The sequence below is a fragment of the Mchenga conophoros genome, linkage group LG17 (genome assembly GCF_057382185.1).
Source record: "Mchenga conophoros isolate Kocher_MC1m ecotype Shallow Benthic linkage group LG17, M_conophoros_male_GT1.1, whole genome shotgun sequence".
In the NCBI taxonomy this organism is placed as follows: domain Eukaryota; kingdom Metazoa; phylum Chordata; class Actinopteri; order Cichliformes; family Cichlidae; genus Mchenga; species Mchenga conophoros.
In genome coordinates this window covers 16994244-17019450 of record NC_140542.1, presented here as the reverse complement: position 1 = coordinate 17019450, position 25207 = coordinate 16994244, and the positions used below count along the sequence as shown (strand labels likewise).

The 25207-nt window shown below is 40.4% G+C and overlaps 1 protein-coding gene across 2 annotated transcripts; it reads left to right on the top strand.

Annotated features, from left to right (window-relative positions):
- Positions 1 to 1594: 1594 nt before the first annotated feature.
- On the top strand, positions 1595 to 18078 carry LOC146555275 (desmoglein-2.1-like). 2 transcript variants are annotated; one of them, XM_085252970.1, is made up of 14 exons: positions 1595 to 1725; positions 5667 to 5795; positions 6661 to 6816; positions 8455 to 8596; positions 9087 to 9250; positions 11305 to 11439; positions 11991 to 12176; positions 12921 to 13312; positions 13395 to 13537; positions 13641 to 13862; positions 14123 to 14365; positions 14923 to 15056; positions 15199 to 15462; positions 15712 to 18078. In XM_085252970.1, the coding sequence occupies exons 1-14, from the start codon at positions 1681 to 1683 to the stop codon at positions 16720 to 16722; spliced, it is 3366 nt and encodes a 1121-aa protein (XP_085109096.1). In that variant the 5' UTR covers positions 1595 to 1680; the 3' UTR covers positions 16723 to 18078. The 2 variants fall into 2 exon arrangements, with proteins under 2 accessions (XP_085109096.1, XP_085109095.1); XM_085252969.1 differs by having other exon boundaries at positions 15709 to 18078.
- Positions 18079 to 25207: the final 7129 nt, after the last annotated feature.

Genomic DNA, 25207 nt, shown 5'->3' with positions numbered 1-25207 from the left:
CTGTTGTTCTTTGCTTAATATTTTCATCCAACAAATTCAGGGTTGCTCTAAAATCATGTATTTTGTTCTAATCTTTTCGACACATTCATTCATTTGGACCTGGATAAGCAGTAATGACTTGGTAGTAGAGCAGGTCATCTACTGATCCTGGCTGCTCCTTCTGTGATGCGTCAATCGAAGGATGCATGTGTGGGACTGTCAGAGCACTTAAGCATAGATTAAAAAATAGGAAAGTTGTAGAAAAGTGCTGCTGAACCAGACCATTTACCATTTATTTAAAAACAAATAGTTCATAGTATGGACAGTCCCTGTCTTTAGAGAGGATATTATTTTCAAAAAGAATTTCACATTTTGACTGGTAAACCCACAGAAAAAACTCTTTCAAATTTGAATGGGAAAAGTCTAAGAAATCATGAATAATTAATGTAAGTGTGGACAGTGAATTTAATCTTTCAGAAGGGTCTGACTTCTCATGGAGAAAAAAATAAACACATTTTTAAAAATCAGACTGCATGGAACCTCAGTTAACACTTTCCAAGTTCACTATATTGACATATTAAGGAAAACAACATATAATACAAATAAATACTTAAATTAATAAACTGTGGCTGAAGTGAAAATTACCTGGATTACTGACCCAGTGTTTTCTGTTTACACAATTTTGAGTCTATTTTATTCATTATTATCTTCTCTGTGTGTGTCTTCTATTTTCTAGTTCAGTTTGCTTGTGCTCTTGAGTTTATCAGTATTTCTAGTTTATGTCTCCCAGTTAAGTCAGTCCTGTCTTTAGGTTTGTTTGTCTCGTCCTTTTTGTCCGTCTCCCTCCGTTCAATCTCCTTCTCAAACTTCACCTGCTCTGGAGCAGGTATAGAATTACATCTATTGATCTCGGACAACTGACCAGTCTCTTTGGAAAAAAGTGCCATCATTGCTGAAAGACTCCTCAAACCTATGATAGTAATAAGTTATGAAGGTGTCGACTATATCAGTGTCATATTGATAAGTCTGTTAACTTACACATAGGCCAAAAATAGTAGCTCTTTTCTGTTCTTAAACATAGCACGCAAACATTCGAACAGGTTTTTAATACTAAACTACTGTCCAACTTTTTTATTATTAATAATTTTATTATTTATTACAGACATTTATACGGCTACAAAGTTTTATCTGCCCTTGTAAAATCAGTCTTTCTGCTGGCACAACACTTATTTATAGTTACGGATGGCCACATGCTGCCAACGCCAACTCTGTCATGTAAATGCTTAGAATAAAACCTGGGTTAACTTAGCATGTTGTTATTCAGCTACATGAAACAGTTGATTGCTGATGTTGTGATAAGTGAATCCAGATAACACTGGCATTAAAGTTACCTTGAGTTACCTTTACATGCTTCACCTTACAAGGCCCTGGCTTTGCCCTCACTTCACACACTTACACAGGAGTCTTTACATGAACAGTCATGTAAAAGATCGACTATCTATGTTTCTCTTGAATTTGATGCTGGGGGGGGGTGTCATTGTGTATTTGAGCTAGAGAGAGGGAGAAAGAGTCCCTCCTCCTTGATAAGCTATGTGATAAGCCACCTCATCTCACTTCAGCTGTCACATTCCGGAAGCATAGCCTCCAGAACTCTGTCGGTTCACTTGATCGGATAACATTCGTTTGGAGTTTTCCCCGATCATGACTCGGGCTTCTTTTCCCGTGTTTGTGTTGCTGGTGTTTGCGGTGAGTTCAGTGCTTTTTTTTTTATTTAAAAAGTAAAGAAGAAGACAAAAAAGAAAAAGCTATTTCACCACTTAACAAAACTGGTTTTGAAATGTCTTTGTTTATTTTTTGTTATCTGAATTCTGGAAGATGTTTCAGCAAATGAGTTGTTGCTATTATATAGAAACACAACATAATTTTCTCATCCAACTCACTGATAGTAGTTATAACTAGGTGTAATTGAAAATGTTTAGCCGTCATTGCATACTTGGCCGTGCATCTTCTACTTAGCACTCCCTTCTCTGGAAGCTTGAAGTATTCCATGTGAAAATTTTCTCTAGATGGAGTGATTGGGTGTGTTTCTCCTGTGATGCCAATACTTTACCAGCTAGAAAGCTGTTTACCGACTTACGTTAGATTAACTGGTGATTCTAATTTCAAAACATTAGATTAGAAAATGTAAAGGTCGAGCCATTTACATTAAAGTTACTTTCAGCTCCTTTCCACTTAGATTAATGAGAGGTATGACATACAGGGGTGTATGTGATGAAGTGTGCTGGTGTTGTTCCTATTATTTACTGCCATTGGTCAGTTGTGATGCTGATCCTGGACCAGTATTATAATGACAATATAGTTTTTAAAAACTATCACTAATAAACCAACATTAATAACATACGACATACAATGCAATGACAAGCCTGAACTAGCATTATTTTCATATCACAGGAACAACACAAACACAAGGATATCAGACATCAGATACACTTAAAATGTTTTTTTTTTCTAGTTTTGGTTTCATTATCTTTTTGATGTCTGTTCAGGTTTCCTTGTCTGTCTCTCTGTTTAACCATTTAACATTACTTTAATGTTTTGACACTTTTGACACTCATATTGTTAATTGTGTAGTTTTGCACATATCGAAGGCAATACAAGTGATACTGAACGCATCATTGACATCAGGATGATTAAAACAGGGCAGAAGTCCTCTATATGTTTTCAAAGACAAACAGTCTGGCAAGGCTTTCTAACGTTGATCCTGACTAATAAAGAACAAGTCTGTGTAAACGTGAGAGCAAAAATAAACTATATCAATATAAAACTGGGTCCTAAGAGTGCTGACATATATTATCATTAATATGTCCCTGACAAATTTGAGGAGCTAGAAAAGTGAAGGACAAAAAAGAATGCGGCCAGTAGGGATGGGTATCGAAAACCGGTTCTTGTTGAGAACCGGTTCCCACTGTTTCAATTCCTTGGAATCGTTTGCCATTTTTGCAAACGATTCCCTTATCGATTCCAGTCGCCCCGAATGACGTCACCACGTTGCGGAGCGTCATTTACCTGGCAGGAAACATGGCGCCTAAGCGGCTCAAACGCTCAAAAGTTTGATTATACTTTATGAGAACCGATGACAACAGGGCAACTTGCAAAGTAGATATTTCATTTAAGGGAGGAAACACTACGAATATGCAAAAGCATTTGCTCACAAAACACGCGATGACACGCGTTTTTAATTCCGCTCCGGACTCGTGACTCTCAACCCAGCAGCAGCGCTAACGTTTGCACGTCCTCTCCCGTTAATGCGGCAGGTAAATAATCAACTAACAGTGCATATTATGTTAGCGCAATCTGCCTTATTACAAGACCTGCCATTACTGTACATGTAGGTGACCATGATGAGAGAGACAGACAGAGTCTGGCTGGCGCTCGCTGGCAGTTGTCGCTGCAGTCTACCGGTAGCGTCTCCTTTCAGGCCAGGATAGACTAATGTCACCGAGCAGTGTCTAAGTTTGTGGTCAAAGGCTTGCACCCATTTACCACAGCAGATGCCCCCGATTTTTGGTAAGTGAATGTGTTTAATTGTAGGCAGGGACATTACTGGATATTCTTGTGTAATTGCCACAGAACAATTTATGTTATACTTTGTTATTGCTACAGAAGAATGTTGCAGCTTTAAGGCAGGGATGACTCCTGGAGTTGCTTTCTCACTGCATATGCTTTATTTCACAATCAGATCGATTCGATAACAAAAACATACAGCAGCTCCTCTCCTACTCCTAGCCCTTCGCTGCGGTGGAAAAAAGAACGACTTCAATCCCCTTCAAGGAACATACGTACAAAATAGTTTTCCTGATACACCAATGGGGCGTTCAATGCCATCTTGTAAATATGAGTACTCTGGCAGAGTAACAGTTCAAATGAAAAATACACCAGAACAAACAAGCAAACAAAAAAAGAAGTGTGGGGTACCTTTGAACCAATGAACAAAGTATAACAATTTATACTTTTTAACATAACCCGACCCCGTCAATATGTGATATGTCTCACAAGAATATTTATTTTATTATTTTACATTTACAATTTTTTTTTCCTGGGGACCCTGTGACACCCCATTGAAGAGCCGTAGGCTGGATCTCTCAAGATCTCACTGTTGGGTTTGTAAGGCCATGTTACTCCTAAATTTCTATCTTGTTCAAAGAGAAGATATAAAACAAAGCTCTGAGCTAATCGACCTTAGTGTTCTCCTTTTAAAAAAAAAAAAAAAGAATCGATAAGAGAATCGATAAAGAATCGAATCGTTAAACAGAATCGAAAATGGAATCGGAATCGTTAAAATCTTATCAATACCCATCCCTAGCGGCCAGCCTAAAAAAATATGTGCTGTACATGGACAGCATCTTAAAGCTATGTCTAAAGAAGTGGGAAAAACTGACGCAAGGCTTAGGAGAAGAATCTCACACTCCATTTGGTCCATCTATTGGTCACTGAAGCCTTTTCAGAAATGGTCCTAGTGGAACGGTGGCTGTTAACAAGGCATTCTTAAAATAGGAAAACAGGGAGAAAAGGCTGAGATATTCCAACAGTGAGTGTCTACAGCCATGGTTAAACACGGTGGAAATTCTTGTCAAAATTGATGGAACTATGAAAACAGAACAGAAGTATAGCCAGGACCATCTGAGTGGCTTCATTTTTCTGTATGACAGTTATATTGTATAATTTTAGTGTACTGTCAGTACACTAAAAGGATACATGGATAGAAAAACCCACAGTGAATGATGAAATAATTGCCAGAAAAGTCAACTTTTTTGGAAAGTTGGAGAAATGGAGAGTTTATTGAACCATCTGACAAAACTGTTTAAATATTAATAAGATTTTAACTTCCATATATGACTTTTAATTTGTATTGTATTTGCTACATCTGGCATTTTTTAAAATTACTTAAAGTGTGTTGTGCCACTTTTTTTTAGGTTTTTCAGGAGGGGGAAATCAAACTGATAATGTAGAAGTTTTGAAACTCACAAAAACTGTATGTATCAAATATGTCACACTAGGTATTAAGAGGTTAGAGACTTCAACATCATCTTGACAGAGAATGAGACAAAATGCAGTTAACAGGCAAAAGAGACAAGCATTGTTCTTGAAAACTACTTAAATTACAAGAAAGTTTGCCTAACAAAGTTAAAGAATAAAGGTGGTCATACTAAATATTAATTTGATTGTTAGAATCAAACAAACTCTAATTTTGCCCTAAATGTTATTGTCACGGTCTGCGGTGGCAGATCGTGTGAAGTGGAAAGAGAGTGGACCCAAATTAAAACTAACCGGGGCAAAACTAAACATGAGCAGATGAACTGATGATCCGACGAGGGACAAAGGGAAACTCACCCAATAAATACACAGCAGGATGATCAGGGAAGTGGAGGCAGCTGTGGAACGAGGAACCAATCAGACTTAACCAGACAAAATAAAACAGGAAACACAAAAGAATGAGACTAAACGAACAAGAAACTAAGAACTATTCATATCAGGAAGCGAGGAAGCACCAGCAAATAGGATGACAGATCACTACAATAAAAGTAAACAAGGTCAAAAATGCCCAAAACATAAACTCTGGATCACAGACACTAAAGCTATTATGTAAGAGTATTGAAGTTTGTTGTGTTGTGTCTGTTGTGTTATAGCTCCAAGCTCTTGCTGTACAGAATCACAACTCTGGATCCAGTTTGGTAAGAAAAAAGAGAGAATGGGTTCTTCCTCCAAAGCCTCTTAAGGAAAATTTCGATTACACTAAAGAGAAGGCGATTGCTAAGGTAAGTCACTGATACTTAATTTCACTTTAATTCTGTCTCCTGATTATTAAGCATAAATGCCTGTCATAAAAAAAAAATACCCATGTATCAGTGAAGTAATTCAATGTTTAACCATGACTTTTTAGTGCCACCAAGATGGTTTTTCTTCAGGTATCGCCTAACCTTTTCTGAAACATTTTATGTTATAGATAAAGCATCGACTGTAAGAAACCACTGGGCAATCAGTCCTCTGAACAATAGCATTAGCATTTCTAGGTGCTGGCTCAAAATAGGGATCCTATTGGATTTGGTTGTGCCAATTGTAAGAGGGCTTTCATGAAATATAAAGACTGTCTAATTGTTTGTGAAGGGATCTTTAAACCCCCATTATTTTCTTGCTTGCTGACAGTGATTTCAAATGCATTCAGATTATTATTTGAAAGTTATGCAACCAAAAACATATAGAAGAGAACACTGAAGAATTGTAATAAACTTATTACCTATAATTAGTGTGCATGTGTCAGCCATCATGCAGCCTGCTTTAGTTTTCCATACTTTAACCTCTCTTTCTTACTTTCTTTACTTTCTTTCTTTTATTTCCTTATTGTATTATTTAATTTAGTTTAGTTAGTTACTGTCTTGGAGCACCTGTGACCCCCTAATTTCCTTTATGTATTGAAATATTTTGATTTTGATTATTAGCATACTGTTTAAAAAATGTTTTATTATTTGACAATTTAACACCACCAGCTGTAAGAATAAGAATAAATCAGTTTCACACATAATAAGAATTCATGTTAAAAACAAATTATTTAAAGAAATAGACAACTTCAGTTTTTTGGTGCATATGTGGTGAAATAATGAAGTCTTCCACCTTGTGTTTCAGATTCGATCCGATCTTCAGTTTGGCTCAAATCTTCTCTACTCCCTGGAAGGTGTTGGGGCAAACCAATTTCCTTTCCATGTCTTTGTGGTTGACCAACATTCTGGTGATGTTCGTGTCACTAAATTGCTTGACAGGGAAGTGATCGATACTTACAACGTGAGTCCTCCTGTAGTTCTTCTTTAGTATGGAATAAGATTCAACAGCTGTCCTCAATACATTAAATATTAAGATAATTCAAAATGGACTGCCATTTATATACGCCTTTCCTCGTCTTAATGACCACCTCAGACTATAAAAAACATTAAGCAATACATTCATACAGTGCTTTAGTCTACATAGTTTAAGAATTATCTACAGCTGTGGTGGACGTTTACAAATACTCATCATCGGAATGAATGTCATGGTAATTTTGGGCCATTTCTTTGACCTTTTCTTTTTATGTACTCATGTGGTACATGTATTTTTGACTTTTGCTGCCATGATGCCAGGTCTCTCTTGGAAATTAGATTTTTAATCTCAATGAGATTTTTTTTTTTTACCTGGTTAAATAAAGGACTAAAAAAAAAAATCCAATGTCAATCATTTTTCCAAATGATTGTACAGCATTTCGGCTGCACAGTCATTGTACAGGCTGACTGACTCATTAACTTCTCGTTAGTGAGTTAGTCATGATTGACTACAACAGGTAGTTTCTCTTTAACAGCATAAAAAGGATTTTTTTGAACCACTCACTGGATTCACTAAGAACTCAGAACAATGGTAAAGTCCAAGGAACTTAGTGAATAACTAAGGAGGAGAATTGCAGATCTACAAAAGTTAGGAAGGTCACCTCTCACCACTCTTAAACAACTACAGATTCCAAGGTCATCATCAAAATAATTATATACAAGTACAAGTTTTTGGATATGCCACCACTTTGCCAAGTTCTGGAAGAAGATCCAAGCTGTTACCCTCAGATGAGAGGACATTGGTTCAGATGTTCAGGAACAATCCAGGAACCTCTAACACTCAAGCCTGCCATAAACTGGAAACTGCTGGAACACCAGAGTCACTGTGCACAGTGAAGTGAGTTTTACATCACCATGGACTGAGAGGGTGCTGACCAAGAATGAAGCTCCTGCTCCAAAATCTACGACTTCAAAGTTTGACACAGATTTATATCTGCCCACATGATCAAGCCAAAATTGCGCTTTATTGCCGCAGACGAGACAAAGATTAGGCTATTCGGTCTTTCAAGCCCAGAAAACCCTGTACCAGCTTTTCAGCATGGTGATGATTGCACCATGTTCTGGAACTATTTGCTCCCAGTGCTGCTGATACATTGCACAAATGAATGTGGACTGTGCTTAAAAGCCTGTATATATAATTGGGACCACTTCAAAGAAATAATTAAAAGTTCCAAACGACCATGGCACTCATGCCTATGATGAATGCATGTAAACATGTGACCACAGCTGTCGACCATATCAATGGCCAATTAGAAACATGTTAAAGGTTACAGGATACCATTTCAGTCATAGTTGTGTAAAGAAAGATGAAGTGATGGCATTTTATAGAAAAGAAGAAAGACCAATTTTGCCATGATAATATAACGTTCTACAAAGATATTTTTTCTGTTGCTCACTGTAATATATAGTATTTGCTCTGATATTAAATTGGTTTCACTAACCTTTGTCACCTAAACTTGTAAAATGCACCTTTACTGGTGGTAAATCCATACTGCAAGGCGTTGTAGTTTATGTCAAGCTAAATAACGAACAACAATGGTTACATTTCTATCTACTACTCTTTCAGTTGTCTGGTGTTGCTATGTACAAGAATGGCACAATTGCAGAAAAAAAAATTGACTTACGAATCAAGGTTGTAGATGAGAATGACAACTCTCCAGTATTTCCAGATGTTGAACCTGTTGAAGTAGATGAGCTCAGTCCTAAAGGTCAGTGGTGTGAATCTCATTCAAATTTGTAATGGTAGTGAGCGGTGTAAAACGAAATGATTGAATTATAAATTAAACAAAAAGGATTTTGATTTTTCTAGTGTTTGTGTAATTGAGTGATCAAATTGCTAAAGTCTTTCCAATGAGCTGCTGGAGGTTACAGACAGCCTGCGTTCTGCAGTTCATGTTATTTCACTATTATTATTATTTTATATTTATTTATTGTCTGATCTTGTAAATAACAATTTTCTGTTAACATTTGCTCATTATGTAAAAAGCATTATTTGGCACACAACAGTTAGGAGCTCTTCTTGACAAGTTTGTATCATTGTTTTAAAACCAGGGCAGGACACTGCACAATATCAATATGGAGAACAGAATGTCTGTTTTTCTCATGTACAGTGTCAATGAATGTGAAATTAAGTTTTGTTTAAAATTTAAAATTCAAATTAAATTGAGTTTTGTTTTGTTTTTTCATTTAATGCTACAGATACCTTGGTTACGACAGTCACTGCATTTGATGCTGATGAACCAGGAAATCTCAATTCTCAGATTGCTTATAGCATCATAGTTCAGAATCCAGCGGAAGATATGTTCTACATAGACAGACAAAGTGGATCCATCTTTGTTAAAAGGCCTGTTCTGGACAGAGAGGTATGAACTATGTATGTTTGACTATATGATTCAAGAAAGTTCTTTTAATAACATGGGATAGTGGTGAGATATATAACCACTATATATGGCTATATATAGGGGAGGGGGAGGGGGGGGGGGGGGGGGAAATAACTATTTATCAGAAAAAAAAAATTGTTTATACACTGGAGCATATAGTAAAAGAGCATATAGTAAAATCAGTGGCAGCTGAAGGGGCAGTTTTTATCAGTAAACCACAGTCGTCGACACAATTGAGCTTGTTTTTTATTTTGTGTTTCAATGGCCTGTCATATTCATTCCTCGATCTCTGTGTCCTCAGAAAGGGCCTTTAGAGACATTATTATGGAACAAGCTTACCAAGCCAGAGCAAACATCCAAGGGCAAATATTCTGGATACAGTAAAGGCAGAGGGTCCTTGTTACCCTATTTAACAAATCTGTCAACCTTTTGACCATTCCATAAATAAAAGTCTCTATTGTGTTTGTGTTAATGAAACTCAAATCCTTTAAGTAATTACAAGATAACAATGATTATTTTCATTCAGTCCATTCAGTTAGATACTATGACAAAAATGATGAATGAAACATCTTGATAACATCCCAAGTCTCTGTTCTAACTCCAGTATTGTACAAACTAGAGATGGACCGATCCGATATTACGTATCGGTATCGGTCGGATACTGACCTAAATTACTGGATCGGATATCGGAGAAAAATAAAAAATGTAATCCGATCCATTAAATATCACGAAAGCACCTCACAAAACTTGCAACAAGCCATAACTCACCTCAGAACGTTAGCACGTCGGAGCAGTATGCATCACGTGATAGAGCGGCTGTGGCATGCCGGACCTGTGGTGGTCTGAATAGCATTTGGAGCTTCGCTAGCAACCTGGCATTTCATCTCCGACAAAGTTTTCCCGAGAGAAGTAAAGCAAGTGTGTAAGTCCATCTCTAACTGTTTGTAAAGCATTCCTGCGTTAAGCTTAACAAGCGACTGCCTCTCCTGCTGCTACTTCAATCATGAAACTGCTTAACGATCAGCTGATCGGCTTTTCTGTCGCGAGTCCATGTCTCTAGTTTGCTTTTGGCCCACTTTGCACCAGAAAGAGGAAACCAGCGGCTGAACAACAGCAGCACATTTAAGCTTGATCAGCTATTGTTAGAATGTATTTAATATTACTTTCTACTGGAGGATCTTTTTCTACGTAGCTGACGCTGGTAACTGTGCAGGGGCGGATCTAGCAAAGTTTAGCCAGGGGGGCCGATAGGGCATTAACAGGGAAAAGGGGCACAAAGACATACTTTTCTTTCTTATTCTCATTTAAAATGTCGAGCTTTTAATAAATAATTATCTGACACCCAAAGTTTTAATTTGATGTAAAATGAATAGAAGTCAATTACTGTATATAGTAACTATTAAGTCTAATATATATACCCTAGTAAGCTATAGTACTTTTTCCTTTGGGAAGGTACCATCTGTGCAGTCTGCAATTCTGTTGAAGAAAGATGTTGAATCTATTTAATATTTCTTGAAAAATAATTGATTTCTGTGCATTTTCTTTCACACTGCATCAAATTAAGGTTGATTACGTCGATTAAGCATCATGAGGTGGAGTGTGAGGGGTGGTTCCCTATTTTTTATTTATTTATTTTTGTTGTTGCTGGGAGTTGGAACCCTATTAGTTAGGTTGCTTAATATTTATGCTAAGTACTCTTTAAAATACCAGAATAGGGAGGATGGTGTAGGTTTGAGTTTATTAGATTGATCAGTATTGCTGAACTATGAAATATTTTTTTTTGCATACAGGTATAACAGAATAGCTTTAGTGTAGTTGTTGTTTTAAACTTGAGTATGAACTTATACAAAATGCAGCAAGATATTTAAAAAAACAGTTTTGTTGATTAAAAAACACTATATCGGATTCATATCGGTATCGGCAGATATCCAAATTTATGATATCGGTATCGGTATCGGACATAAAAAAGTGGTATCGTGCCATCTCTAGTACAAACGTATTTGTTTAATGACTATTTTGATGTCTTTTAATTTCAGACATGTAGTAAATACATTCTGACGATAAAAGGTCAAGATCGAAATGGACATCCAGAGGGAAACACCGGAACTACCACTATTACCATAAATATCCTTGATGTAAATGACAATCCTCCCAGACTGGAAAAAGATCAGGTACCTCTCTTCCTTACATTTCTCTATATTAACATATACAGCAGGGGAAATATTTATTTGACCACCTGCTGAATTTGTGATTTTGCCACATAGAGAGAAAAGTATTCATTTTTAACGTGGTTTCATTTTAATGCGAGAGGCAAAATATCAACCAAAAATCCAGAAAAAAAGAACATTACATAGAATTATGAATTGATTTATAATAATAATAATAATAATAATAATAATAATAATACATTTTATTTATAGGCGCCTTTCAGACCCTCAAGGTCACCTTACAGTAACACGTGAACAATAGCCAATTGCATGTCATTGCGTGAAATAACTATTTCGTTGGCTGAAATCAAAAAGTTATTTCAAATGGCACAGAAAACAAATAATGTGCAGGATAGGACTGACAGAACAGACTGAGGAGGCTCACACAACACGAGTGAGGATGTGACCAAGAACAGAGTGGCACAGACAGTATATACATAGGAGGAGATTAGGGCAAAGTGAACACATCCGGACACAGCTGAACTCTAATTTCATGTTATGCATTTCACTTACAGTATGAAGGAAGCATTGAGGAGAACACAGAACAAGTGGAGGTGATGAGAATCAAAACAGAGGACCTGGATCTAAAAGGCACAGACAACTGGGAAGCTGTGTTTGAAATTGTCAAAGGCAATGAGGCTGGGTATTTCAGCATTAAAACAGACCCCAACACCAATGAAGGCATCTTAATGCTTGACAAGGTACAACCTTTTTAATTAAGAAGAAATTATGTGCTGTTACTCAGCTTTTTTACTATCTGGCAAATGCAAAGTCAAACTCTGTGGCAAATGGCCCTCTTATGAATGAGGTAAGGATCAGAACCTTGATCACTGCAGGGTGATGATTGTTTCCTATGGTTGACTATGCTGCCATTCACAAGAGTGCTATTCACATATATGAAGATTTGTTTTACTTTGGTTTCACATTTCATTACTTTGTTACAGAGTTATATAATGTCATTCCAATAATATGTTACTTTGGAACGCATTACACCCTACAATGTGAACTTAGACTCAAAGTATTCCAAAATTTGATAAGTGTCTCTTATCGATAAAGCTCGGAGTCGTTAAATTTTGCCTTCCAATATTTTAAGCTGTCATTGACTTGCTTATTCAGCTTGCGTCAAGTCCCTGTTGTACTACCCTGTAGTACTTGGCTGGAAGACAAAACTATTACCACTGTATGAGGTTTACTGGCCATTGCTATATGACTACTGCCCATTACTTTAACAATTTTTTTCAGAACATTCATAACACATAGCACAGGAGCATAATTTTGCAGGTTAGTTTATATAAAATCCATAATACCTTTTGTTTTACAAAAAGCAAAAATGCATCAACAATAGCAACACTGCATATAAAACACTGTATTGTTTCTTATGTGTCATCAATCATTTTAATTATTTTTTGAGCTAAAAGATATGTTCTTGTATCCGTCATTTACAGGCTGTGGATTATGAGGATGTAAAGAACCTTGAACTAGGCTTAGCCGTCAGGAACAAGAATCCATTAGTTGGAAGTGGAGGCAGTGGAGCAAGTGCAGCATTTGGAGGCGGTGGTGGAGGTGGTGGTGGAGGTGGTGGTGGAGGTGGTGCCACTGGTGCCAGTGGTGCCAGTGGAGCAAGTGGAGCAAGTGGAGCAAGTGGCGGAAGCAGTGGAAGATTTAAAACCTATCCTATCAAAATCAATGTGAAGAACCAGCCGGAGGGGCCACGATTTGATCCTAAAATCAAAGCTATTCCTGTCTCAGAGGAAGGGAAATCCTTTAACATTAAAAATGTTATTGCAAGCTACCCTGCAAAAGATGGGGATACTGGACAACCAGCTAAGGCAGTCAAGTCAGTCCACATACATATGTGTCAGCTTCTCTTTCTGTGCACAATAATAGTGATACTCATAACTGGTCTATTTCTGCTGTAGATATGCCAAAGGCTCAGACCCTGACAACTGGCTAACGATTGACCCAGAGACAGCTGAGATCAAACTGAACAAGATGCCTGACAGGGAATCTCCATACCTGGTCAATGGGACATATACTGCCAAAATACTCTGCATTTCAGATGGTACGGCATGAATGTTGAAGAACTCTCTGGAGAAATATCAACGCAAAAAAATAAATAAATAAATACTGGATTATATATGTTTGTTTCTGGTTTTACACCACAGACATGCCTGGTAAAACAGCCACTGGTACGATAGCCATCCAAGTGGAAGATTCTAATGACCACTGCCCCACCCTGACCAGCAATTTCCAGACTCTGTGCACCACAGCAAATGCTGTAATTGTGAATGCCAGTGATCAAGACGCATATCCTAATGGCCCCCCTTTTCACTTTGAGATTATCCCAGAAAACACAAAAGGGAAATGGAACGTGGAGCGTCTAAATGGTGAGATGATGATTTCAGTTTTTTTGGGGTGTTTTTTTTTTAGATGTAGTAGTTAAATAAAGAAAACAATGACAAAAGACAAAAAAAGGTCAATATACTAAAGTGTTGTTGTTGCTGTTGTTTGCTTTGTTTGTTTTACAAATTTTAAAATTTTATTTTGAGATAAAAATGTGGATTACAATCTGTCATATACACTCTAAGACTAAATCTATGAGTAATGCATATACATACTTATTTCACATTTTTCTGGTTTCTGACAGACACTACAGCTATCTTGCGGTCTCAGGAGGCTTTTTGGCCTGGTGTTTATGAAGTGGAATTTGTGGTGAAGGATCAGCAGGGACACGCCTGCCCTGAACCTCAGAGAATGACGGTCCAAGTTTGTACCTGCGAGAATGGAGTTGTGTGTGGAAACCAAGGCAGCAATGGTCGTGGTAGAAAAACAACATCATTAGGACCTGCGGGCATTGGGCTAATACTAGCGGGCCTACTACTGCTCTTGAGTAAGCATTATGTGATTTTTTTTTTTTTATTTGAGAATTTTGATAAGATAAAAAAGGACAATGAAAGAATTATACTGATACTCGAACCATAACAAAATGTAACTCTCTTACCTAGAAATTTAAATAAAACACTTACTGACTACTTTATAGGTAGACTTGGTCAGCTTTTAATTATATAAATATATAATCAGCCAATCACATCACAACACCATCTATAGGGAATCTATGGAGAATAAAGGCAGGTTAGGAAAAGAGGCATAAACTGGTACTAGCAGGGTTTACCTAATAAACCCTGTGTCTCTCCCAATAGGAAATACATAGCCAAAAGTAATTACAGACCAAACTATTCTACACTTGCTACCAATAACTACAAAAATTAAACAGATTAGACTTTTGTAACAATTTAAAATCCCCCAAAGCTTACCAAAGCTTAAAGGAATCCCAGTAATTACATCTATTTTAGGGATTTTACACATTCTGAAAAACTGTTTCACCTTCTTTTGACCTCACACCACATTTGTAGCTTTAACTTTAAATAAAACTTTTTTTTTTTACAGTCATTCCTCTGCTACTGTTCTTCTGCTTATGTGGATCTGCTGTAAAGTTTCCAGACCTCTTTAGTGACATGCCTGACTTTGAGACCAAGTCACACCTTATTGACTACCGCACCGAAGGGCCGGGAGAAAACACGGTGAGACTGCAACTACCTTAAGTGTTGAAAACGGGAATAATCTCGGCATCGATGATGATGTCTTTGTGAAAGCTCCTTCAAAGTGATTTTTAATCACAATAAAAAACTGTTCACTGTTCTAACAATTGTATGACTTTTATAGGAAGGGCCACTACTTGTGACTATTGGCACAGTTAAAAATGGAGCAATGGCACCAGCGGGAGGTTTTGGTTATGAGGCATCTCTCACTGACATTGATGGGATGAAATTTGGCACCTATCAAGGTGGTTTTTCAACTGACTACAGACAAGAAATGAGGGGTTTCACTGATTTCCATTCAGAGTTTGAGACCAGAGAATCAAGGCAAGGTGGATTTTTTGATAGCATTGCCCTGCCACGTCACTTCCTGGCACAGTATTACTCTCAGGTGAGAAATTAGCTGACAACTAAATGGACAACTAAATCCAATTAAATGGAAAGTTTTAACACTAAATGTGATATGTAGTAGCTTTACTAATGATGTTAGGTGAACACACGTGTTAATGTTGCAACTAATAATGTTTATGTGGATATTATTCACTTTTTATTGGCTGTCACTGTCGTCAATAAATATGTCTTTCGTTATTTTTAAAGTGTATTGATTTTTTTATTGATTGATTTTTTTTTTATACAGAAGACAGTCAGCGGAGAGGACAACCTTGGCGTGAAGGATGGTTTGTTGGTGTATGATTATGAGGGCCAAGGGTCCTCTGCTGGCTCAGTAGGCTGCTGTAGCCTTTTGGAGTCAGACAATGACCTTCAGTTTCTTGATGACCTTGGACCAAAGTTTAAGACTCTCGCAGAGGTGTGCAGTGGCAAGACAATTTCTTGTGATGACAAACAAGCGCTACCCATTACCCCTAATGCCTACATCAATACTCAAACCTCAGTATCAAGTTTGATGAGTGCACAAAAGCTCTCCCCTCCACCCAAACTGGAGCCTGCCATCTCCAAAGTGGAGCAGAGTGTGGTCAGGAAGACAACGGAGCACTCTGAAATTGTAAAGGAAAGTACAGCCAAGGTGAAGGAAGAGATGAACACAATGAAAACAGGGTTAGCAAATCAAGGCCAGATGCTCCTAATGCAGCAGCAGCAGCAGCCTGTGTACTACGCCACCACTCCTGTGTTGCAGCCAATGCATTATGTAGTCCAGCCACAGGTCCACAACACTGTGCTGCTGGCTGAGGCACCAACCACCAACCTTCAAGGCATGGTACTGGTTAACAACACACAGTCTGGACCTGCCCAAGGAGTATTCGTTCAAGGGCAGACACTAATGTCCAGTGGACAAGCCCAGGGCCCTGCAATGGTGCTGGTGGAGAATGGTGACACCCATAGTTGGAGTGATGGCCTGATCCAAGCTGGGAGCTTGTCTGGGTCCCAGACCATGATGGTTGTCAAAGGCAAGGCCCCTTCAGGGTCAACGAAAGTGCTAAAGGGGAGCCAGGGTCGTCTTGTTCAGGGAAGTACTCTACTGTCAGAAGGGGTCTCAGGATCTAAGAAAGTGCTGACAGTTGGAGTGCCAACTATGACCAAAGAGCAGCTGGTTCAAGAGGGAGGTCTTTCAAAGAAGAGTGAGGTCTTTGGCTCTGAAAAGGTCATCTACAGCAGGAGCAGCCAATCTACTGCCTTAAAGGCAAATCAGTAGAGCATTCACTGTAGTGACCCACCTACTGGTTTTTAAGGTGACAAGAGAAAATCATTAAATGGCAGATGAATTCCTGGACAACAGACGACCCTTTTTAGTTTCAAAATAGTGCATTACTCTTATGCTTTCAGTATCTTCATGGGAAGCCTGTAAGAGCAAATGGTGGTGGTGAAGGGTGGTGGTGTGTGTGTGTGTGTGTGTGTGTGTGTGTGTGTGTGTGTGTGTGTGTGTGTGTGTATCAAGCAAAACTTAGACCTGTGGGAATAATCAAACCATTCAGTAATCCATAATCTCCTTTGGATGGTGCATTTATGTCATTGAAGAGATCACTTTCACATTACTCATCACATCATAAAGCTGATAAATCAGAATGTGTTTTTCCAATTGGAATGAACTTTGCCTCTAAGAAGACAAGTGGACTCAAATCATGACAACAAAATGCTCACTACAATATCAGGACATCATCTTCTCATGTAACTATCAACTTTACCTGCTCTTCTTTGTTCTCAAGTTAACACTGTATTATGTGTGTGGGTATAATTGGTATCAATTGTTACATTCTCATGTTATATTTTAGGTCATCACTGCTCTCATTGTCTTGTTTTATTTTTATACCTATATACAATCTGTGTGTTTTTACACTAATAAAATAAAAACATTAAAGTCTTTTAGCTCATTGAATTTGATTGTTATTGCTCAGCCTAGACTGATGGGTACTGCAGAATGAACAACCCAATTTTGTGAACACAATAACTCAAGAATGATGTGATGTGGCATTTAGAAAACCATAGGTGCGTCTACTAAAAGTCTCAGACAAGTTCATATCTTGCCGACAGAGGTCAAGTTTTCTGAAAATCTTGCGAATTTAACAATTTGATAAAGACGTCATCTATAAGTTTCAAATTGATACCATAAGTTGCATCTGTTAAAACTCGCAGATTTCATTTCTGAAAATCTGGTGCATGCTATAACTCAAGAAAAGTTATGATACCATAGGCATATCTACTAACAGTGAACTTGAATAATTTGGTGACCTTGACCTATCAAAGGTCAAATAGACCTTTGACAGATACAATCATGTGTGGTCATATATACCATCATGTCAATGCAGGCAACAATACACTGTGATTACAAGAGCTTTCAAACATTCATGCAAGGCTTAATAAAATAGGTTTGCTTCTGGTGATATAGGTATTTCTGGGCTGACCCCCCAGTCAGAGAATTATTTTTAAATCTTTGGGGTTTTCTATTACATTGGTAAGGATTTGTGGCTGCGTTGATATGTAAAACCTGGGGTGTTATGTGATTGTGAAGAATATTTTTGCCAATAAAAACATATAAAATTCTAAATTATGACCAGTGTTGTAGAGCGTATACTTTACAGGGAATTATGCCACCTTTCTGCTGGATGTGGTGATCCAGCCGATCACCAGGCGACAAGCAGGTGGGTTGATTACCACAGGTATGCATGGGAAGAAGGTGGAGTAAAAGTAAAGTGTGGTTAACTAATGTGCACACGTGCACACACACAAACACACAGGAGGACTGGTGGGCTATGACAGAACCCCCTTCTCCTAATGGGAACATGCTGGAAACCAACCATGTTTATCAATGTGGAGGCGGTGAAAGGCCCAGAGCATGGCCTTGTCCAGAGCAGCTGCCTGTGGACTCCAGGAATCTTCTCTTGTCCACAGTCCTCCTTACGATGTACACTGGGGGGCTACCAATGAGCTGGGCAGGTCAGGTGAGGTGAGATGGCGGCACAGGAGACTGGAAAGGGTGAGTTTTAACTGAGATACATGAAAAACACTTTGAATGCACATCTTGCATGACAGATTCAGCTGCACAGAGTCAGGGTTGATCAGAGCCTCTATTTTAAAAGGTCTAATAAGGTTAGGTGAGAGTTTGCATGATTCAGTGTGTAAGGGAACATACTTAATAGAGAGCCATACTTTGTGATCAGGTTAATAACGGGGTTCAGGAGTCCAACGATGGTCTGCACATTGTTTATTTCGCTCCTCGGTCTGAGCAGCCCGTGTCACCCTTAGAGTTGCTGACACCAGCTGAGATGGTGCTGAACTGATGACACAGAGCACTTACTTTCAATAGAAGAAAACAGGGGTGGCTAAGAGCCCCAGGATGATTTGAAGCATGGGTGTCCAGTGGGTGATGAAGTCAAAGAGTTGTAAGAATACTCTGTCCACACTAGCTGAGAGATGCAGGTCTGATAAGACTTGTTGCTGCAAGAAAGCCATTACTAAGACATCAGAATAAGACACAGAGGCTTGCCTGGGCGATGAAACACCGCCATGGACTGGAAGATGTTATTATGGACTGATGGAGCAAAATGTAAAACATGGAGGAGGAAGTGTGATGGTCTGGGCCTGTTTTGCTGGATCCAGGGTCGGTGACTTGTACAGAGTGATAGGCACCCTGAACCAGCTCCATGCAATACCTCTGGCATGTACCAAGTTGGTCAAGGGTTCATCCTACAGGAAGGTAATAACCCAGAACATAAGTCCAAGCTATGCCAGAACTACTTCAGGAAAAAAGAACAAGGTAAGCTTGAAAACAAAGAGTGGCCAGCACAGTCTCCAGACTTAAACCTCATCAAACTATGTTAACATTTTGTTTTTGTGGCCCGCAGTAAAGGTGTTTGCTGCCTGGCTGTGGTGCTCCTTGTTCGTTTGGGTCTCCTGAGTGACCAGAGACCAGAGAGACACTCTGAGCCAGAGAGACTGAAGTCCATGGCACCACGGAAAAAAGTGAAATTGAAATTGTAACAGGTTGATATAAAATTGTGAAAACTTGGCATCTTTGTCTTCCTTCTCATTATTAACCTAGCAAGGGCGAGTGGGGGATTTCTTTTTTTATTAGAGATTATGTATCGGAATTTCAGGAGCGGGACCACGTCTCCAAACACGCTCCCTCCAGTTGTCATCTATATAGGTTCCCCCAGTTCTTTCTTCTCTCAGGAACTCTCTGCAGGAGGGGGAGATACAGGAGAGGTGGAGGAAGATCTCAGCCTGGGCGTTTACCGTCTTATGTAGTCTGGAAGATGTGTGGTTGGTGGGGTGGGTGCAGTTTTCTCTGTGGTGGGGTTGGGTGGACTGTCCAGGGCTCTGTGGAGCCGGGGGGCGCTACTGCACTGGGCCCCGGTCTGATGGGCCTGGGCCCCCCTTCCCTGGCGGGTCGCGGAGGGTGGGAGTGCCTACTGGGGTCAGCGGGGGAGCTGGCCCCAGGGAGGGGTTACCTGCCCCTCCCTTCCTTCCCTCCCCATCTCCAGCTGCCTCCCTCTTCCCGCTCCTCCACAACCACCCACACATGCAGGGCCTTGGAGTGGGGGTATGTCACCAGGGTGCAGAGGAGGCTCCCCCCCCCCCCCCCCCCCCCCCCCCCCCCCGTCCCCTTCTGGCTGCCTCTGCCTCAATTTTATCCCACAACTTAGACATTCACATTATTCACACTCTCATTACACATACATATAGGATCTTGGGGGTGGGCACAATCACGGAGTCCAAATCACCATCAGGGTGTACACCCCACCCCTGACGTCGTTGCCCACCTCTCAATTTTAAATACACTTAGTCATTGAGGGTTAGCAGGAGGGACTATGCGCTTACCTGCTGCTCCTTGGCAGGTAGCTCCATGCCCTCCTGGGTTTTAATTGCACCTTAGAACACATATGCATCAACACTACAATGAGCGGGTGGAGGGAGGTTTGGAGTCTTCTCCCACCCCCATTCTCTGCGGCCTGCTGGAGCGGGAGGGCTGGTAGGAGGAGTTGGCCGTCCGACTGCGGTCTGGGGTGTGGGGCCTCCCTGCTGCTGCGGAGTCGGGGCGGTCTGCCTCTCCCCACCGCAGGGAAAAGGGTAACACCACCTGGGTCTGGGTGCAATTCCCCCCTCCAGGGGCGGGGGCACCTAGACCCGGTTTGTAGAGTACGCTTGGGGAGGGTGATCGTGTGTACAGCGTCTCTTTATGTCTGTCTCCACGTTGGTTGAGTGTGGAGTGAGTGCATATGAGAGCATGAGGGTGGGAATGGATGTTTGTGTCTGTGTGTGCCTGTATGTCTGTGTCTATATGTCAGGTTGGGTGTCAGACGCCACCTCTCTGGGGACACCTCAGGCCCTCCAAGGTTTGGAGGCCTATCTCCACCCACCACCACTTCCCCTGCCGGTGGCGGACTCCCTCAGGTGTCGGTGTGTTGGTGGTTCTTTGTGTCTGGGGGTGGGCGTCCGGGTACACACCGGCTCACTCCTTGGCGGCCGCTTGTCGGGGCCTGGGGCCTGGGGCTCGCTCGGGCCCCTTTGGAGGTGGGGTGCCCCCGGCCTCTCGGCCTGGGGCTCGGTCACTCAGGCGCAGCTGGGGGCCGGCGGAGCTCACGGGCGCGTCACTGCAACTCCCCCTGACTTCTGCTCCGCGGCTGCTGGGCGAGCCCTCATCTGGGACTCTCCTCAGCTCTTACTGGGACAGTGGCGCGGCTGCCCCTCTGTTGGTCTTCCATGGTCTCTTGTGTTCTGGGGGCCTCTGGATGTCTGGAGTTTTGATCTCCTCCATACCCGCTTCACACCCTGGAGGACGGGGCTGTGGCCCCCCCACACTCCCTAGCAGATCATTACATGGAGAAACCTTTGGAATGCAAGCATGCTGATCCACACAGGTATGCACACATGGGTATTCACAGACGCGGACTAAAGCTTTCTTGGCTGCTGCCTCAAAGCACACTGTGCGCTGTCTATCTTGCGTGCTGCACAATATCGTTTATTACTTAGTAAATACTGATATCTATGACTAGCTAGTTTATTGTGATGGTGCTTTGTTTTCTCTATTATTATGTTGCTCTTTGTTGTTTGCTGTCTCCTCTGTTTGTTTTTGTTTGTTTGTTTGTTTGTTTGTTTTTTTCTCCATACAGGTGACCCAGGAGTTTTTTTTTTTTTTTTTTGTCTCTCTTCCCCCCCCTTCTCACCGTCTCTTCTCCCCTTTGGTTTTCTTTCTTTCTCTCCCCCTCTCTCTCTCATTCATTCCCCCTGTCCTATTTATTAAAAAAAAAAAAAAAAATGACAAAGGATGAACTGAAGCTCTGCCATCACGTAATGTCGCATACTGCTGTTTCTGATGTCATTTAAAAAAAAAAAAAAAAAAAAAAAGGTTCCCCCAGTTCTGTAAGCTGTTCATTCTCGTTTACGTGCCCCACCCTCCCTCCCTCCTTGTTCTCAGTTCTTTAACTTCTTCATTTCTATTTAGTACATTGGGATCTGCCAGGCCCGGGAGCCGTCGCAGGTGGACGCGATGGAGGAGGCACACTTGCACACAGGAATTTTTTTCATCCCACATACAATTTGTTTACAAAATACCGATACTAGTTTAGGTCTGGTTGAAACACAAACCACTGGGTCAAAGACCCAGAATCATCACACTTATGCTTCAGCCAGCTACACAAAGGGTTTGCTTTCTTGCCTCTTTTATTAGTTTTTTTTCTGCTTTGCTATATCAGTGTTAGTCCCTATGAGACCATTGATTCTTGCAGCATTAAGTGTTGTGATTTTTTGATTCAAGTGAAGTGCTTTTTGAACTTTTTGAAAGCAACTGACTCACATAGTTATGTTGATATCCCAGTCTCAATAAACATATTCCGCAATGCTTCCGCTTGTTTGTGATGCTCCTACGAACTGACCAGTAGCCATCAGGTTGCTGTTAGAAGCACTGCATTAAAGAAGAAATAAAATAAAATGTAAAAAATAAAAAAAAGAGAAAAGCACTGTGTGTTTTGTTTTTTGTTTTGTTTTCTACAAACAAAAAAACAGTCATATTCAAAGTAATCTCAAATTAGACTCTTGCACTTTCTCCCAATGTTTCCTGACATGATGATGCACTTGCCATCTGCTGGCATAATGCAACACAACAAGAAAAAAAAAATAGAAACTAGACTTCACATTAACCGTGGACTATTGTTTGACGCACACAAAAACAAAGAACTAAAAAAAACTAAGCACGTTTTCTCGATTATTTTAGTTGATTTTAATTCGTTTCGGGAACGCTCAATACAGTTTCAGTTAGTTTTCCTTTTTTCACAAACCCTTGTTTGTATTTATTTGAGTTAAAAAAATGTTTATTTAGTTCTAGTTATTTTGTTGTTTTTCATTAATGATAATAACCTTACTAGTCAAAACTTGAATCCTACAGTGCCACCTTGCCAGGTTGAAGACAGGTTAAAGCTTAAGCCCCCTCCCCAGAACAAACCATACATGCATCAATCATCTAACCTTAATCGATATTTCTATTATCATGACAAAGATATTCTATTTACTACTTCTAATGATTTTATTCAAATATAGAAGTTAGTTCACAATGATAAAAATACCAAACAAAAGACTGTCAAACTCTCCTTTGTTTTTTAAGTACTTGGTAAGCTTTCAGTTCCACCCTAATATAGAAAGACTTGGAATTTGCCACTTCATGTTTGACGCTCTGTACCTCCAATATAGTGGCAACCTGGAGCAGAACAGCCTCCCAACATTCCAGCCGGATGAAGGCTAATGAAGCGTTGAAGCTTTCCATCCAATTGGTTTGGGAAAAATGTTCATTTCTCAATGCATATGTGAGAAATTAACATTTGTTTTTTGTGGTCTATTCATCGAATTTATTTATTAATGTGTAATTACTAAAATTCGTACTTTTGTTACGTCCTGCAAGGCAGATTATGTAGAGAAGAGAGTGTGGACCCAAGAGCAGACACTGAAGACTGACTTACTGAGAGAGAGCTTTATTTACAGTAGGAGGCAACATACAAACAAGAGAAGAGAATGGCCATAACTTAAACTAAGAAAAACCTAAACTAGGAATGCTAACAAAAAGATGCAACCAGAGACAAAGATCTAGGAAAAACCTGAAACCTGGAGGGAACAACAGCAGGACGAACGCAGATGAAACACATCAACTCCGAAAGTTGGTGGATGATATCACTCTCATTGGTTTGATCCAGAATGATGACAGTCCGCATACAGACAGGAGGTGGACCAGATGTTGCACTGGTGCAGGCAGAACTACATAGAGCTGAACCAGTTCAAGACTGTGGAGATGAAGGTGGACGTTTGGATGACCAAATGATTCCTGCAGCTAGTGAGTCAGTGATGTAGCTCTCTATTGCCTCTCTCTCAGGCTTTAGAAAGTCTATACAGCCGACTGGTGGGCAATAGAGCACCAGGAAATAAGTTAATACTGCAGTCATTGGGACGGTGAGGCAGAGGAGAAAGATTCAGTAATGGAAATACTGGGCATAGTGGACCGCAGACAGGTTTTGTAACACCAGGTACTGCAACCAGAAACGCAATTCTTAGCCCAATCGATTTGCAGATTATGATGGCTAAGCCAGGGACAGCCGAGAACCAATGGAGTACCAGGGGCATGGAACAAAAACAGGTTGACCTCCTCCACATGATTGAAGGACACAGGCTCTGAGCAAGAGTCTCAGAGCCTTTGATCAGCACAGCGCACGAGTGAGTGTGGGTCATATACAGTAATTTTTCTTGGCAGGTAAGACCAGGCAGGGAAACATCTTGAGTGGTGAACCCTAGTATCCCCACAGTTACTGACAGGCAGACTCTTTTGGCTGCGACGGGCAAGTATCAATTTAGTGTCCTCTTTTCCCACAACAGAAACACTCACCCGCCAGCAGTCTTCTCCCCCGGTTGGAATGGGATAGCGTAGCTGGTCCGAGCTGCATCGCCTGCTCCTCCCCGTCAGTTTTGAGTACCACCTGAGCCCATTTTAGCGCTTGTCCCATCAGCAGCTCCACCATGAATGAAACCTTGGCACTGTCTGAGGAAAAGGTGCGATTCTGCTGCCTAAAAACAAGCGCACGTTGGGTGAGAAATCCCCCACTTTTCTCCAACTCTACCGAAAACTTATCTGGTGTCTGCAGTTGCTGCTACCACGGAACAGGGGGAGGAGAGGGAGGAAGAGGACAGGAGGCAGCAACATGTAGCGTTGATGGTGGAGGTGAACAAATTCCAACATTGGAGCACTGGGTCTGAAACACACCTTAAAACTCTAAACATTTTCTCATGGAGATGCAGTTGGCAAGAACGGGGCCCAAATGCAGGAATTTCTGATCCAAGACAATACATTTATTTACAGTGAGAATGTGAACAATAGTGAAACACTTTCAAAGACATGGCTCCAACCTTGGATAATTACAAACGCTCCACTCCCACCATGACACACTCCTCTCTAGGTTCCTAACAACACAAGATGTACTGTAGAGGTTAGTTTAGTGTACTCAGTCACAACACGTAAAGATAATTTCCACTCAACAATCCAGCATCAACACAATTAAATAGTTGCCACTAACGAGGGTACTCAGTGGCAGCTGGTGAGTGTTGATGGAAGACGGGTGTGGCTGGCTTCAGCCACACCTTTTGGCCTGATGATGCCCATAAACTGGCACGCATGAATGAACACACGCACGCACGCACGCACGCAC

What these genes read in the sequence shown, in the direction of transcription:
- LOC146555275 (XM_085252969.1), top strand. Translation starts at nt 1,681, where the DNA reads ATGACTCGGGCTTCTTTTCCCGTGTTTGTGTTGCTGGTGTTTGCG. An exon ending in AAGTGATCGATACTTACAAC is followed by an intron (nt 6,817 to 8,454) that starts GTGAGTCCTCCT and finishes CTACTCTTTCAG; the next exon opens with TTGTCTGGTGTTGCTATGTA. An exon ending in GGGCCTACTACTGCTCTTGA is followed by an intron (nt 14,366 to 14,922) that starts GTAAGCATTATG and finishes TTTTTTTTACAG; the next exon opens with TCATTCCTCTGCTACTGTTC.